Source organism: Cnephaeus nilssonii, assembly GCF_951640355.1.
Source record: "Cnephaeus nilssonii genome assembly, chromosome: 22".
Lineage (NCBI taxonomy): Eukaryota > Metazoa > Chordata > Mammalia > Chiroptera > Vespertilionidae > Cnephaeus > Cnephaeus nilssonii.
The window spans coordinates 12,574,265-12,589,229 of NC_137093.1; the positions used below are offsets into that span (position 1 = coordinate 12,574,265).

General features: G+C 42.5%; 1 protein-coding gene across 4 annotated transcripts in view; it reads right to left on the minus strand.

The window, feature by feature from the left end:
- Positions 1–3,067: 3,067 nt before the first annotated feature.
- Positions 3,068–14,965, minus strand: part of SBNO1 (strawberry notch homolog 1) — a 46,004-nt gene continuing 34,106 nt past the window's right edge. For all 4 annotated transcript variants that reach the window (XM_079762430.1, XM_079762428.1, XM_079762427.1 and 1 more), the window contains 8 exons: positions 14,211–14,285; positions 13,206–13,352; positions 12,828–12,922; positions 12,639–12,731; positions 9,460–9,597; positions 7,807–7,883; positions 5,685–5,878; positions 3,068–4,570 (listed from right to left, as the gene is read on the minus strand). In XM_079762430.1, coding sequence (XP_079618556.1) covers positions 4,428–4,570; positions 5,685–5,878; positions 7,807–7,883; positions 9,460–9,597; positions 12,639–12,731; positions 12,828–12,922; positions 13,206–13,352; positions 14,211–14,285 — 962 coding nt within the window. In that variant the 3' untranslated portion in view covers positions 3,068–4,427. The remainder of the gene's footprint in view (positions 4,571–5,684; positions 5,879–7,806; positions 7,884–9,459; positions 9,598–12,638; positions 12,732–12,827; positions 12,923–13,205; positions 13,353–14,210; positions 14,286–14,965) is intronic.

A 14,965-nucleotide genomic window follows, 5' to 3' on the forward strand; every position in this document is an offset into this window, starting at 1 on the left:
TTGGAGAAACACAGGGCATTTGCAGCAGCAGCAGCAGGACATACCTCAGTGTGCAGGTCTGCAGGCTCTTCCCCCAGCGGGAGGGCGCAGGTGAGGAGTCTGGTGCAGGCCTGAAAAAGCGCAAGGCTGGCAACAGCTGGGTTTGCTGCGGAGCTACATTTGATCCCAATGCACTGAAGAAGTTAGAGGAGCTTAAAGGAAGTCTTGGGAAGAATTTTTTTTTTTAATGTGAAAATATCAGGCTCACTATAGCTTCCAAAGAGCAACATAAATGAGCATAACTAGTCATATAATGACAGTATCAGAAATTGCACTCAAGTTCACCCCTCCCCCAATACAATGCATTGCACACAGTAAATTTGTAATAAAAATGCAAAACACAATCGCATATTGGAAAATATTAACACAAAACACACATTGGAATTCATAGCAAAGATGCAAAACTGAATTCTAAAATATGTGAATAAATTCAACTAAGAAGTTTTCATACTTTTCTACATTAAAGAAAAAAATTTATACAATGCCCCGTTATAGGAAGAAAAGAATAAATAGAATTGAAGGGAAAACCAGTTGGTAAGGGTCTCATTTTACAAGAAATATTTACATTCAGAATTCGAAAGAGCTCAACATTTCTATATATACACCCTTATGTACACATATATAAGTACAACATAAAATTAGTAGGTGGGTATCGATTTCACCTCAAGGACTCAGGAAAGCATGACTAGCTAGCTTGAGTGGCAGGTGTCTAGATGTGCTTCCTCCACCTCCATGCCCTTAAGACACTGCTTTTGTATTAGACATTGGCAGCCAATGAGGAATTTCTGCAAATGGATTTTGCTCAGAGCTGCGGCCAGGCAGGTATGGACTGTGAGCTGCATAGACTTCGAGTAGCCGAGTGTGCACAGTGGGTGTGCATGGGTGCGGTGTTAGCGGGGAGACCCCAGACACAGGGAGCGGGGTCAACAAGTGCCCATCATCCCAGTGGCGACCACGGTCACCTCACAGGCTGAACTAACCAAACATGTGATAACTGGGTCCCAGCCTACCAGCGACTCTCACGCAGCACCATTCTTAGAAACTACTGAATATCCCTCAGGTACGTTTTAAAAACCAGAGGTTTCAGACAGGGACCTTCCTCTTCATCTCACCAAGAAAAGGACCCGAAGGGAAGATACTTGGCCTCTGCTCCTACTTTCATCACCTGGGATGCACCCGTCATTTCTGTTCTATCGCTTTCCCCCTCTTGCTCAATGGGAAAGTGGAGCGGGAGGGAAAAGGCTCCCGTTACACAACTGTAAAAGCTGAGCGGGTACCCTCTCCTGTCAAGCCTGCCACAAGCTGTCTAATAGCATCACAGCGATTAGCAAATGAATGCCCAGGGGCTCCAGCCAGAAAACTCTGTCTCTAAAAGAGTCTATTTCCCTGGAGTTTGGTATTCTAGACCTTTCACTTTTACAGATGAGGCAAAATAAAACGAAAAGGTGCATTGTTGCAACTCAAAAAGGTTTCTGAAGTGCTAATTGGACGGCAATAAATATATATACATACACGCACTACTACATTGCTTTGGACGCAGGATCTTGCTAACTTATATACTGGTGTAAAGATACTGACGAGGGGATATGCAATTTAGCCGCAAAAAGGGGAAAACTGCTTAAGATATTTACTTTTTGATTAAGTTGTGTTTAAAGTACTTGGTTAATACCTTTAGGAATTCACACCATTGACACCTATCTGGATAACCCACTAAACCGAAGATAGACTTGTAGTGCGGAGGGTGCTAACTTAGGGGAACACTAATTCCCCCGAGGTACCGTCTGAGCAGCTCTGGACACTGTAAACTCTGAATACACTCCCGTGATTTACAGGCCAATCTTTGTGCTCAGAGTCGTATTGCTAAAAAGGGAGAAAAGGCATTGCGGAGGCCAAGTGGGCTCACACGGAGATCCACAGAGCCCCTGGGTTCAGAGGGGCATTCAGATCCTGAAATACACGGGCCTGCTTCAGACTTGATGTTCTGGCAGAGAAGGACCTTGAATGCCGGGATTTCCCATAGTTGGCCAACCTGAACTTGCTGACTTGGCTAAGGGCACAGTGTAAAGGTCATATGCTCGCCTCCAGGAAGGGGGATGGGCAGCAGGCTCTGGCACACCACCCTCTGCAGGGGGTGTGAACGGCACCTCAGCCCCCTTCCACTTGCGCTGAGTGCTGCCTTTTAGAGGTCTACTCTATTTGAGAGTTTTCAGAGGCCTTATTTCTGGACCTTATTTAAAAAGCAAAACAAAGCTGTTCTACCGAGAACAGAACATCTGACTGCCCCTTTGCATCAGGTAGCTATTCCAAGAGCAAACATTACATCATGAACCATGGGGCCACTAATTGCAGGCTAAAGAATCCTCATCCTGACGCTGCCTGGGAAGCACCGTGACCTGCTGGTACCCATACACAGAACAGGGAAGCTGGCCTACAGCCCGAGTCTCTCTTCCTCCCCAACCCAGCCGCTCGGTCGTACTGGAGGGGCCCAGCGGTTCACCTTAGCATGGGCGCGAGATTAAAAACGGACACCTGGGAAGCGCTGCTGCAGGCTGGGGGTTGATCTAGAAGCCCTAACAAGGGATTGGCCGACATACATGTGGATCACTGCCTGAGATATAGGGACTAGACTGAAGATAAAAGTTGCATCCACTAGGCAAAATATGCCAAAGAACAGAAATTATTCTCCATTTGTCTCTTAAGCATCAGGAATAAATGAATCCAAAGAAAGCAAACCTGTGGTAAAGGCGACACAACTGAACTGACAACCACACTCAGGCGGGAAGAAACACAAGAGGACGAAAGCCCAGCTTTCGGCCACCATCACTACCTCCCCTGCTCTGAGGCGTCTAAAAGGTCACAAAGGCAAACAACTCAGCCGGATGGATTCACAGGTACTGCATCTCAGCCCTGCATCTCAACACCTTCTCATTCTAAAACCCGAGACACGCTGAGCAGCACCCGAGTTCTGCAGAACCCCCGTCAGACTACCTCTGGAGGTGGTGGGGCCTAAACAAGAGTCCACTGCTGGTTCGGATAACAACTTTTTATTTGACATCTACAAGATGGTGGTATCTTGCAGCTTTTGACCAGGTTTATACAATCTCAGTTTTTCAATAGTGCAACCTGTGCAAGCAAAGAAAAAGGAAAGGAAACAAAAAGACCAATTGTCCCCTCACTTGTTTTTATAAAACATCTATTATAGGCGAAACAAAACTTACCCATATTATAGATAAGTGTCTATTCACATTTGTACATTACCATTTTTAACAGCTTGAGATAAACTCTACAATGTCTTACAACACATTAAACAATATTCAAGTTACTAGGTAACAATAACAAGAAATAAACATACAGCAGAAGCCTCAAGTGTTTCCTCATTGTCTACTTTACAGCTCAAGTATGGTTTCCTTTTTTATGAGCGACCAACATATTACGATAATAAAGTAAAAAAAAGATGATTTGCAAAATGGAAGCCGAGTTGTCCTTTTTTCTAAAACTATCTTAAGTTAAGGAAAATGGAATTTTGAGAAAAGCAGGCTTGTAGCCGTTTTTGCAGCACTCATTAGGAATACTATTAATACATTAAAATTAACTTTTAAGAGTTTTATCACACACAAAAAAATGTTTGTACTTATCACCTTAACAAGAAACCTGGGACAGGGAGAATGGGGGTCGGGAGAGGAGTCACGGGGTTAGAAGCAATACCCAGGTATAAACGTTATAAAAATGCAGTGACCAATGCTATACACCTACAAATGCTTCTCTCCGTCACATGACATCTGTTAATCTTGTTTACGCATGCTTTCAAAGACATGCACTGTCAGAACAGAAACTAGAAAAGAACCTGAATGTGTGATGTGCAACCTTTCGTTTCATGCTTTAATAGACCTAGTGTTTAATAAGTTGGGTAAAGAAACCAATATATATTTTCAATATTTATAGACCCAAAACACATGCATCCGGGGAGAACTCCCACAGCAATGGCACGGATGACCTGCGTTAACCCTGAGCACTGTGGAACATTAAGTAAAGCCAGTTGGGAAGTTCCAAGCATTTTTAAACCAATTGTGGTTCGTAGCCTTTAACAAACTCACAAACAAACAAACAGACGGACACACGCACGCGCACACACCCCTCTGCTCCCCCAAAGTAGGAGCATATGGGAAGTACCATGGGCAAAGCAAAAGGAAAGACATATGTACCACCATCGGCACTGTTGATTTTCAGTTTTGCTATCTATTCCAGGTTTGTCCTTATTCCCAAAAAAATTAACTAGAGAGAGCACAACTGAAAAAAATTATAATTCTTTGGAAACTGTCCCTGATTTTTATGCAAATGATATGCTTCAACAGCATTTCAGATACATCCATGTTGAAACCTGTCTGTTCTTATGCGTTGCTCAAGCTGGCAATGCTCTGGGGGTGGCGCTGCTGCCAGAGCTGTTTCTGTTGGACCGCAAGCTGTTGAGACTGGTCTGAAGTTGACAGGAGATTTACAAGAGGAGCCACACAATTTGCAGGGATGATCAGACCTGCCATTAGAAACAAGAATTTTTAAAGGTTGCATTCAGGAGCAACCACACAGTATTTTACACTGCACAGCAAATTCCCAGTGAGGCATAATCTTAAGTGTAACAAACACCACTCCACACAAAACCTAAACAAATACCTAACCACCAAAATGGCTCTTTCAGAAGAAACCTGATTCCTCGGCAGTGTTACCCACAAATACCTGGGCGTACACACGTGTCTTCACGTCACACTGTCTCTTTGGTGGAAGAACAGACAGTGAAGTCCCGGACCTTCCTATCTATTATCTTTCACAGCTCCCCAACATGGCCTTCTCTGGCCAGTACTAATGTAACAAAAAGACTAGAGTTGTGGTCACAAACTCAAATGCTGACTGAGGCAGGCAGGTGCTTGCAGACTGGACAGCAGAGGCCCTGGGTAAGGAAACTCGAGACTTCTCCCTGGTGGGACGGGAGGCCTCAATATTCCAGAGAAGTTGCTGTGTGTTTTGAAAAGATGAAAATCCAGGCTTTTGGATTTTACATGTTGGCAACTAATTCAAATAAATGAAAACTTGCAACCAAAAACACTGTGTGAAAAAATGTTCACAGATTGCCTTTGGCCACAGGCTACCACCAATCTGCAGAGGAGAGGAAGGTTCCTGCAAATAACACAGAGACCAAGGAGCGGGAAAGGGAAAGAACTGGGGGAATCCCCGGAGAGCCTGGGACAGAGCAAGTGGTGGCAACAGCCAGCCCAGCCCTGCAGGACCCCATCCACCTCTGGGCAGTGGCTCTGAGTGCCATCATCCCAACCTGGATAATAAACGTGACAGGGTGGACTTCAGACAACCCTGGGGCAAGAGGCTGGGAACCTGCACAGACGGCCAGTGAAGAAGAGGAGGAAGGAGAGCAAGAGCAGCATAAAATAAAAGACCCATCCCAGAACTTTAACCAGAATCAGCAATGTCCATTCAAAGGTATAACTTCTGTTCAACTCTTTAAGAACATATAAAGCAAGTTCTACCCCACTACAAGAAGAGACGGTAAGATTCTAAGGTGTAAAAAGCAAAATAAGAAAAAAATGAGATCTTTTCCCCAGAACTCAAACAAAAACAAACAAACAAACAAAACTCACCTACAATCCGCTGTCCATCCTCTGTTCTCAGCCGAACTATCTGCATTTTCACATTTGTGCCACTGACAGATGCTAGAACACCCTCAACTTTTGTCCAGACGCTCAGTACTGAGCCACATAATACATAATACGTGCGGCAACGAAGACCTATTTCACAAACTAGTCCCAAGCTTGCTTTTTTACAATTGCCACGCCTAGGAGAGAGGGGGAGAGGGGATATTTATGAACACACACTCAAACAAAAGGCTTGCAAGGTCTACCCAAATTTCAAGTGGAAAATACCTTGTCTTTACTGGCAGTTCCTTAGAGTATAATCCTTTCAACATAATGAATTATCTTTCCAATGTGAGCTACCACTACTGATTTTTAACATTAGTTATTTCTGGGACCTAACTCCCTATACAATGGCTGATTTACTGGTTTTATATCCACTTAAGCATTTGTCATTTTCTATCCATTAGTTTACTTTGGATATTACTATATTAATGCAAGCTTATAAAATAATCCTGCCAGTTATTTCTATAGTATTTTGGGTAAGTGGAAAAGGTCTCAGCAAACAAAATAAAAACATATAAATTTATTTTAAAAGCTATGAAAAAAAAGACATACAAAAATTACTTTCACAATTCATCGATAAAAATATCTTTCCAGCCGAAACCGGTTTGGCTCAGAGGATGGAGCATCGGCCTGCGGACTGAAGGGTCCCAGGTTCGATTCCGGTCAGGGGCATGTACCTTGGTTGCAGGCACATCCCCAGTAGGGGGTGTGCAGAAGGCAGCTGATCGATGTTTCTCTCTCATCAATGTTTCTGACTCTCTATCTCTCTCTCTCCCTTCCTCTCTGTAAAAAATCAATAAAATATATTTAAAAAAAAAATCTTTCCAGTATTAATTCAAGATGAATATACAAGTATTAGGGCACTTTTCTTGCTAAAACTCAAAGCAAATGTTTGAGAGGATTTTTGCAGGCTAATCTTTAATATATTTTATCTTAAAGAGTTTTCATAAGTTAATTTCTAACACCACTAATTTACTCTCAAAACAAAAACAAAAACACTGTTGCCTGGTTGGCGTGGCACAGTGGTTGAGCATCGACCTATGAACCAGGAGGTCACAGTTCAATTCCCAGTCAGGGCACATGCCCAGGTTGCAGGCTTGATCCCCGGTAGGGGGCGTGTGAGGCAGCCAATGATTCTCATCATTGATGTTTCTCTCACTTCCTCTCTGAAATCAATACAAATATACTTATTTTTTATTTTTTTATAAATATATTTTATTGATTTTTTTACAGAGAGGAAAGGAGAGGGATAGAGAGCCAGAAACATCGATGATGTTTGAGAAACATTGATTCAGCTGCCTCTTGCACACCCCCTACTGGGGACGTGCCCGCAATCAAGGCACATGCCCTTGACCTGAATCGAACCTGGGACCCTTCAGTTCGCAGGCCGACGCTCTATCCACTGAGCCAAACTGGTTAGGGCCAAATATATTTATTTTTTTAAAAAACTGCTCACATCAAAGCAAATTAAAACAAAACAAAAAAACAATTCATCTACCTACATATGTAAAAATAAATTTAACCTTTTGCACTCGGATGTCAAGTGTGACTTGACCCAGTTAGCATCGGTAGCAGCTCTTTTTATACTCTTTGAATGTATCAATAATTTGAAATATAAAAAAATCCAAATAAATAAGTTTGTATGAAAAGAAACTCCAGTTTTTTATTCTACTGCCGCGCTTTGTAAAATCTGGGGTATTGAAAAAATTAAATTCCGAGTAGAATAAAGGAATCGAGAAAAAAGCAAGCGAGTGCAAAGGGTTAAAAACCTAGGCATGGGTAGCTCAGTTAGTTAGAGATCTTGCTAATCACCAAGGCTGCAGGTCAGGGCACATAAAAGAATTAACCAGGGGAGGGTCAATTGGGGAAAAAGGGGCATATGTAATACTTTAAACAATTAAAAAAAAACCCAACCATACACATCCTATAAGCATTGCTGACTGAGAGAGCCACACCACACAGCAAATAATGTGCTCATATATTTATAGACAGCACTAGAGTAAAGGCATGTTTAATTAAATCTTGATGACACTGAAGAATGTTGTGAGAAACATGAAATACTGACCAATAAGCATGAGTACAAGTGTCTGCAGATGAATTATACTGATCTAACCAGTGAACCAGGGCATCATCCGAGACGACCTGTTGAAAGTAAGACAAAAACTCTGTTGGAAAGAATTGTTGTACACAAACTGGTTGCCTAATCTGGTCTGTAAAGCCAACTTAAGGTGACCTCTATTCAGAATACCTGACCCTTGCTACAGGCTGCATCTGAGGGACATTATCAACTTCTGCCATGAGGACCTTCCTATGTAACACAGTTTTCAAATAGCTTAATTATAACTAGAGGCCTGATGCACAAAATTCGTGCAAGGGGCTCTGTCCTTGCAGCCCCGGCTTCATCTGGAAGGTCGTTTAGCTGTCTGGTCTAATTAGCATATTACGCTTTTATTATTATAGAAGATTGTTTTCAAGTGACAATGGACAAGAGAATAAAAGTTTAAGGTAGCCGAAACCGGTTTGGCTCAGTGGATAGAGCGTTGGCCTGCGGACTCAAGGGTCCCAGGTTTGATTCCGGTCAAGGGCATGTACCTTGGTTGCGGGCACATCCCCAGTATGGGGTGTGCAGGAGGCAGCTGATCGATGTTTCTCTCTCATCGATGTTTCTAGCTCTCTATCCCTCTCTCTTCCTCTCTGTAAAAAATCAATAAAATATATTAAAAACAAAAAGTTTAAGGTAACACTAATAACCCTATCCTATATAATAAAAGACTAACATGCAAATAGATCGAACAGCAGAACAACTGGAACAACCGAACATTGCTATGATGTGCGCTGGCCACCAGAGGGTGTGCACAGAACATGGCAGGCATCTGCAGTGGTGCAGCAGTGGAGCAGGTGAGTGGGGGTGCCAGACCAAGGCAGGCGCCGGTCACTGTCATCGGGGTGAGCCTCTGGTGGTTACTGAAAATTCTTTGCTCCTGCATGCCACGGTCCCACCCAGTGCTCGCACCTGCTGCCAGCGCTGGCCCCGCTTGCACCCGCTGCCGGTGCCTGGCGCCAGTCTGGATCGCTTGGTGCCATCAGCAAGTGCGAGTGGCGGCTGCCAGCACTGATTGCCCGAGGGCTTTTCCACCTCCCCCTGCTCCTGAGGGGCGATCGGGGCGGCAGCAGCCGCTTGCACCCACTGACAGCGCCGGCCCAAATCACTCCGCGCTATCAGCAGGTGCAAGCGGGGCTGGCGCCTTCTGCATGTGGGAGTGGCGGCGGCAGGAGCGGGGCTGCCCGCAGTCAGAGAACTGGGGCAGTGGTGGGAGGGGTACGGAGGATGGGCCGAGACCCGCCCCTGTTCCTACAGCCTCGTGGCCCACAGTTCCTTTCAAGGTGCACGAATTTGTGCACTGGGCCCCTAGTAATAGTAATGTTAGGAAAAACATAGTCATTCACTGTTTTTCTAGAAATCATTGCAAAATATAAACAGCAGCTCACAATGAAGCCAGAGTTGGTGGGAAGGAATTTCAGTCTTGCACATCTTCCCTTTATTTAAAAACTTCTAGTTTCACTGAAAGCTTTTTTTCTAACAACACAAGCTATTTTAAATCATCACCTTACAGGTTTCTTAATAGCAGATAACAAAACTGGGTATAAACATACTTTCAATCTTATTATAAAACAAGTTATTTATAAATAGCATAGTGTACAAATGAAAAAAAAATACCTTCTTATATTTCTTCTTTAAATCAGCATAAATTTCTAATTTGAGTTGTTTCCCAGTATTTGGTCTATAGACTAAGAAAAGCTTCTTTTTTGGGTTCACTTCTTTGACTAAGATGGCAGTCTTCTTGTTGTTCCTTATCTATTAAAAAAGTGGGGAAACACAAAGATTGGTGACTGCTCACTCTGAGACACACTGGTGTTTGGTGCCATCACAATGGCAAGTGGAATCCCTTGACCGCAGCAAAGCAAACACAGGAGCATGAACGTGAAATGGAGAAGGATGACACGCTGCAGGAGTTTCAAATGGTCTCTCCAAAAAGAGGGCTCTGGGACCTGAATTCTGAGGAGGCTGAAGACTTTCCTTAGAAAATGGTTTTGAATAAGCGTTAAAAGCATAAATGTCCAGTGGAGACACTTCACAAGTTCTAGTCCACATACCTGACTCAGAACCCAAACAGCCTAGAGACAAGTGAGGCAGAGGTCAAGGGAGTGGGCACGAAGGGACTTCACAGGAAAATTCTGTTACCTCTGCCATGTGGCTAAAATTTTTCATAATTGAATGCTGTAACAAATGTCACTCTCCTTCAAGTTACAATAAAATATAACCTCAAAGATAATGATTTTGATTACCCATAGGCCTCTGAGTTCATTTCATCCTTCGGTGCCACCTACCCCTACGGCTGCCCCAGGGAGATCCAGTGCTGAACAAGAACCACATAACTACGTATGTAGAAGTGGAAGAAAAGAATGCACCTGACAAATGACAGAACTTACATAAATTTTTTAAAGTCAGAATTATGAGAAAAATCCTAGGAAGAAGGAGTTATAAGAAGCCCCATTTAATTCATGAAAAAGTAAGATTGGAAAATTAGTATCTCCTTTAAAGCAGTGGTCGCCAACCTTTCAGACCTCATGGACCACCAGTGGTCTGCGTACCATCGGTTGGTGACCGCTGCTCCGAAGGTTTCCTTAAACCAGCGGTCGCCAACGTTTTGGACCTCACGGACCACCAGTGGTCTGCAGACCAACAGTTGGCGACCGCTGCTTTCAAGAATGGTTAACGATGACTAAGCAATAATCTATGACAGAAAATTGAAAGAAAAAGAACAGTTTCAAAGTGAAGCCCTAACCGGTTTGGCTCAGTGGATAGAGCATCAGCCTGCGGACTCAAGGGTCCCAGGTTCGATTCCGGTCAAGGGCATGTACCTTGGTTGCGGGCACATACCCAGTAGGGAGTGTGCAGGAGGCAGCTGATGGATGTTTCTCTCTCGTCAATGTTTCTTACTCTCTATCCCTCTCCCTTCCTCTCTGTAAAAAATCAATAAAATATATTAAAAAACAAACAAACAAAAAAAACAACAAAGTGAAGACATTTCCCCAGCTGCTCTACAACATGAATGTCTTGCTGAGCAACTACGTTTTTATATTAAGGTCATTCTTACACTGATAAAAAGACAACATTTTACTTTTCATGGATATTAAAGATCCTTTGTCTTTTACTGGCTCAAATGATTTGAAACATTTTTTATATAATTCTGCAAAGTCAATAAAACAATGGTTAAAGTGAAAATTACATTTTCAAATTTTTTTAATCAGTTGAGGTAAAACACTTGATAAACTTATAAAAGTACAATGTTTCAAGCAAATAACAGTGTGATCTGACTTGGTAGAGTCAAGTAAGTTCACTGTATTGTAGCCCAGTGTTTTAAATTCTAGCAGTAATTTAAAATGAAAAACAATAAGCAATACCCTTTGTGGGCCAAGCAAAATCCATCTAAGGAAGAAATATGGATAAAATCTGGTGAACTGTATCGATATCCTGGTTGTGATATTATATTATAGTTCTGAAAACTGTCACCATTAGGGAAACTGGTGTACAAGAAATTTCTCTGTATTCTTTCTTATACCTCATGTGAATTTATAATGATCTAAGTAAGGTTTTCAAATAAGCAAGCAAACAAACAAACAAAGAGCCAGATCCAATTTGAGAGCTTTAGCTCTTGGGTCAGGGATCAGTAAACCAGGCTTGTGGACCAAGTCTGGCCTTCAGCTCCCAAGTTTAACAGTGGCAGGAGGGGAGGGAGGTAGAAGGGAGGAGGAAAAGCCAAAACAGAGACCATATATGGCCTGCAAAACCTGCAATATTTACTATCTGCCCCTTTACGGAAGGCAAGCAGGACTCCTGCTCTAGACAGCGTCCGTGACTGGCCCTGCCTGCAGCATCACAGACACTCCACTGCACACAGTTACATCTTGAACCAGGCCGTCACTGACAGTCAGTCACTCCATAAGCATCTATACATATAAAAGGCTAAGTGACGGGTTGATAAGTATGATGCACACTGACCACCAGGGGGCAGACACTCAACACAGGAGCTGCCAAGCAACAGCAACTTTGCAGAGTGCCCTCTCACACTCTGGGACCTCTCAGGGGATGTTGGACTGCTGGTTTCGGCCCAATCCCTGCAGGCCAGGTGGAGGGACCCCACCTGTGCACAAATTCATTCACCGGGCCCCTAGTATTTTAATAAAACTGTTAAAAAATTTTTTAAAAAAGAAAGATAGATAATTCAAGAGAAGGTAATTATTAGAAACAGGCAAAATCTGCCCTGGCCTAGGGTAGCTCAGTTGGTTAGTGTCATTGGGTGTTTGATCCCTAGTCAAGGCATATACAAGAATCAACCAATGAATGCATAAACAAGTGGAACAAGTTGATGTCTCTCTCACTCTCAAAATCAATAAAATAAAATAAATTTTAAAATTGCATCTAATAACATCTCTTCAATATAGTAAATGAAATTGTACATGAATGGAAAAACCCACAATTACAGTGATAAATTATCAAACCAGAGAAAGCTAAATATAATTGGGAAATATGCTCAAAGCCAAGATGAGAATCACAATGCTGGCAATGAAAACACATATCTGGATAGTTCGCATCTAAAGGAAACGAGTCTTGCTGACGTGGCTCAGTGGTTGAGCATCAAACCATGAACCAGGAGGTTCGATTCCTGGTTGGGGTATATGCCCAGTTTGTGGGCTCGATCCCCCAGTGTGGGGTGTGCAGGAGGCAATCAATGATTCTCTCTCATCATTGATGTTTCAATCTCTCTCACCCTTCCTTTATGAAATAAAAAACAAACAAACAAACAAACAAACAAACAAACAAACAAGTCTTACCTGCAGTGACAAGTAAAAGCCATCATCTGGTCCTGTGAGCTCAGCCCAAATCTTGGTAGCTTCCTCCCAGGACATCCCTCTCTCTACACTAATCTATAAGAGAAACAATAACAATTAAATTCGACTCACTTCTGTGAGTGCCTATCACAGAAGGACAGCACACAAGTGTCACATGACTGCCAGACTTACTGTGTATAACTCTACATGACCAGAGGTTGAATATCCCGGAGTCAGAAACTTCTTAACGTCACTTTTTCTCACTTTCTCATCTCCAGAACCAAGATCTTAAATAAGAAAAAAGCAGCATATAAATGTAAAAAGAACATTTTATCAGGAATACACATTTAAAATTTTTCCCACTGCTCTGGCTGATGTGGCTCAGTTGGTTGGGCACCGTCCTGTGCACCAAAAGGTTGCCGGTTTGGTTCCCAGTCAGGGCACATGCCTGGGTTGTGGGTTCAATCCCCAGTAGGGGATGTGCAGGAGACAGCCAATTGATGTTTCTCCCTCTCTCCTTCTCCCTAACCCTCTGGAAAAATCAATTAAAAGAAAAAATTCCCCACTTACCTAAGATTCCCATATCGTATCTTCCATTTTTTTTGGCATTTTGAACAACTGCAGTGAGCGTGTCTGCAAAATACTGAAATAACGCATTCTGTTGGTGCACCTCCATGCCCAAAATTCTATTCAGGAATTTCCCGATGTTGTTATAATCTGCAATGACAAGAATATAGGAAACAATTTAATGCACAAAATTGGCAATTTAAAATTTGTTCATCTAAGCTTAGTTCAAAAGTCTCGCTTTTTCCTCTAAAGTTTTCATCACACATCCTGCACTGTCCCCAAAACAGCTTTAATCAGACAATTTCTAACTCGAGCAACTAGCATGACCATAGTCCATGCTCAAAGGATGTTTGCTGAACTGAATTTTTGCATCTTCAACTTCACTTATTAAAAGTATGAACACAATTTAGCATGAAAATGTTCATTCTCCAACATCAAGTCTCAGCTAGTCAATTGTTAAGTGCTAGACGTCAGTGAAGCTCAACTTTGGCTGCACAATTAGGATGTCTCAGAGCTTTGGCCCAGCTGGCATGGCTCAGTGGTTGAGTGTCGACCTATAGACCAGGAAAGGTCACAGTTCAATTTCCGGTCAGGGCATATGCCTGGGTTGCAGGCTTAATCCCTAGTGTGGGGCGTGCAGGAGGCAGCTGATCAATGATTCTTTCTCATCACTGATGTTTCTCTCTCTCTCCCTCTCCCTTCCTCTCTGGAAGGTAACCATGCCTGAGCTCTAGCCCTAACTTCAGTATTTTTTAAGAGCTTGGCAGCTGATCATAGGTGCAACCTGGGATGAAAACTGCTACTATTAAGACAGAACAGAAGTTGAACCTCTTTTGAATAACCAGAGGAGAAAGAAACCACCCAGAGTGCTTTGTGAGCACTCAGTAATGAGGGATTGAAAATTACAAACTTGAACCTTCCCCTTCAAGTTGATAAAGGCATAAATAACAAAATGGGCTTTACCAAAACAGCAATAGCTATGTGTATATACAAAACTAATACCAGTACCTTTATCTAGAGTTAGAATTCCTGAGCGGTCTTCTACATTTATCAGGCCAACCCCTATCAGTCCTTGCCGAACATCTGTAAGAAAATAAATTAATAAAAATCCTCAAAACCCAAATGAACCGTCACCTACCTAATCAAACTAGATCAAGTTCTAGCACTAAGACACAAACTATGTATCTTCCACAGTTCCTATTAGCCAAATTAAATGGAATCAACAGGCCCAAAGGTCTTTAGACACTCAGAACTCCTACAGTAGTACTCAAGCCTCACACTCTAGTTTAATATTTCATTAAATATCTTATGGCCCTGGCCGGGTTGGTTAGAGCATCATCCCGATACACAAAGGTTGCTGATTCAATCCCTGGTCAGGGCACATATATACAAGAGTCAACCAATGAATGCATAAATAAGCGGAATAAAAAACCCAATGTTTCTCTCTCTAAAATAAATTTTTTAAAAATCTCATCTTTCCAACAGTAATCTTTGGCAGTGGATATCTTTGACTACCAGCTGTCAGCCATAGAATGTGCAACAAAAAACAACATCTCTAATAGTAAGCATGTTCTGAATTTTGTTACTAAGAGAGCAGTTTATGGACCTTTAAAACATACTGGTGTCTTGCAGAATAAGGAAGTGAGGGAAAAGGGTCAACAGGAAGCATGATGACATTGTTTACACACTTTCATTTGCATGGTCAAAACTGTCTATATTCTGCAGATGACAACTGTGTAGCCAAAGATCTCTACTGCAAAAAC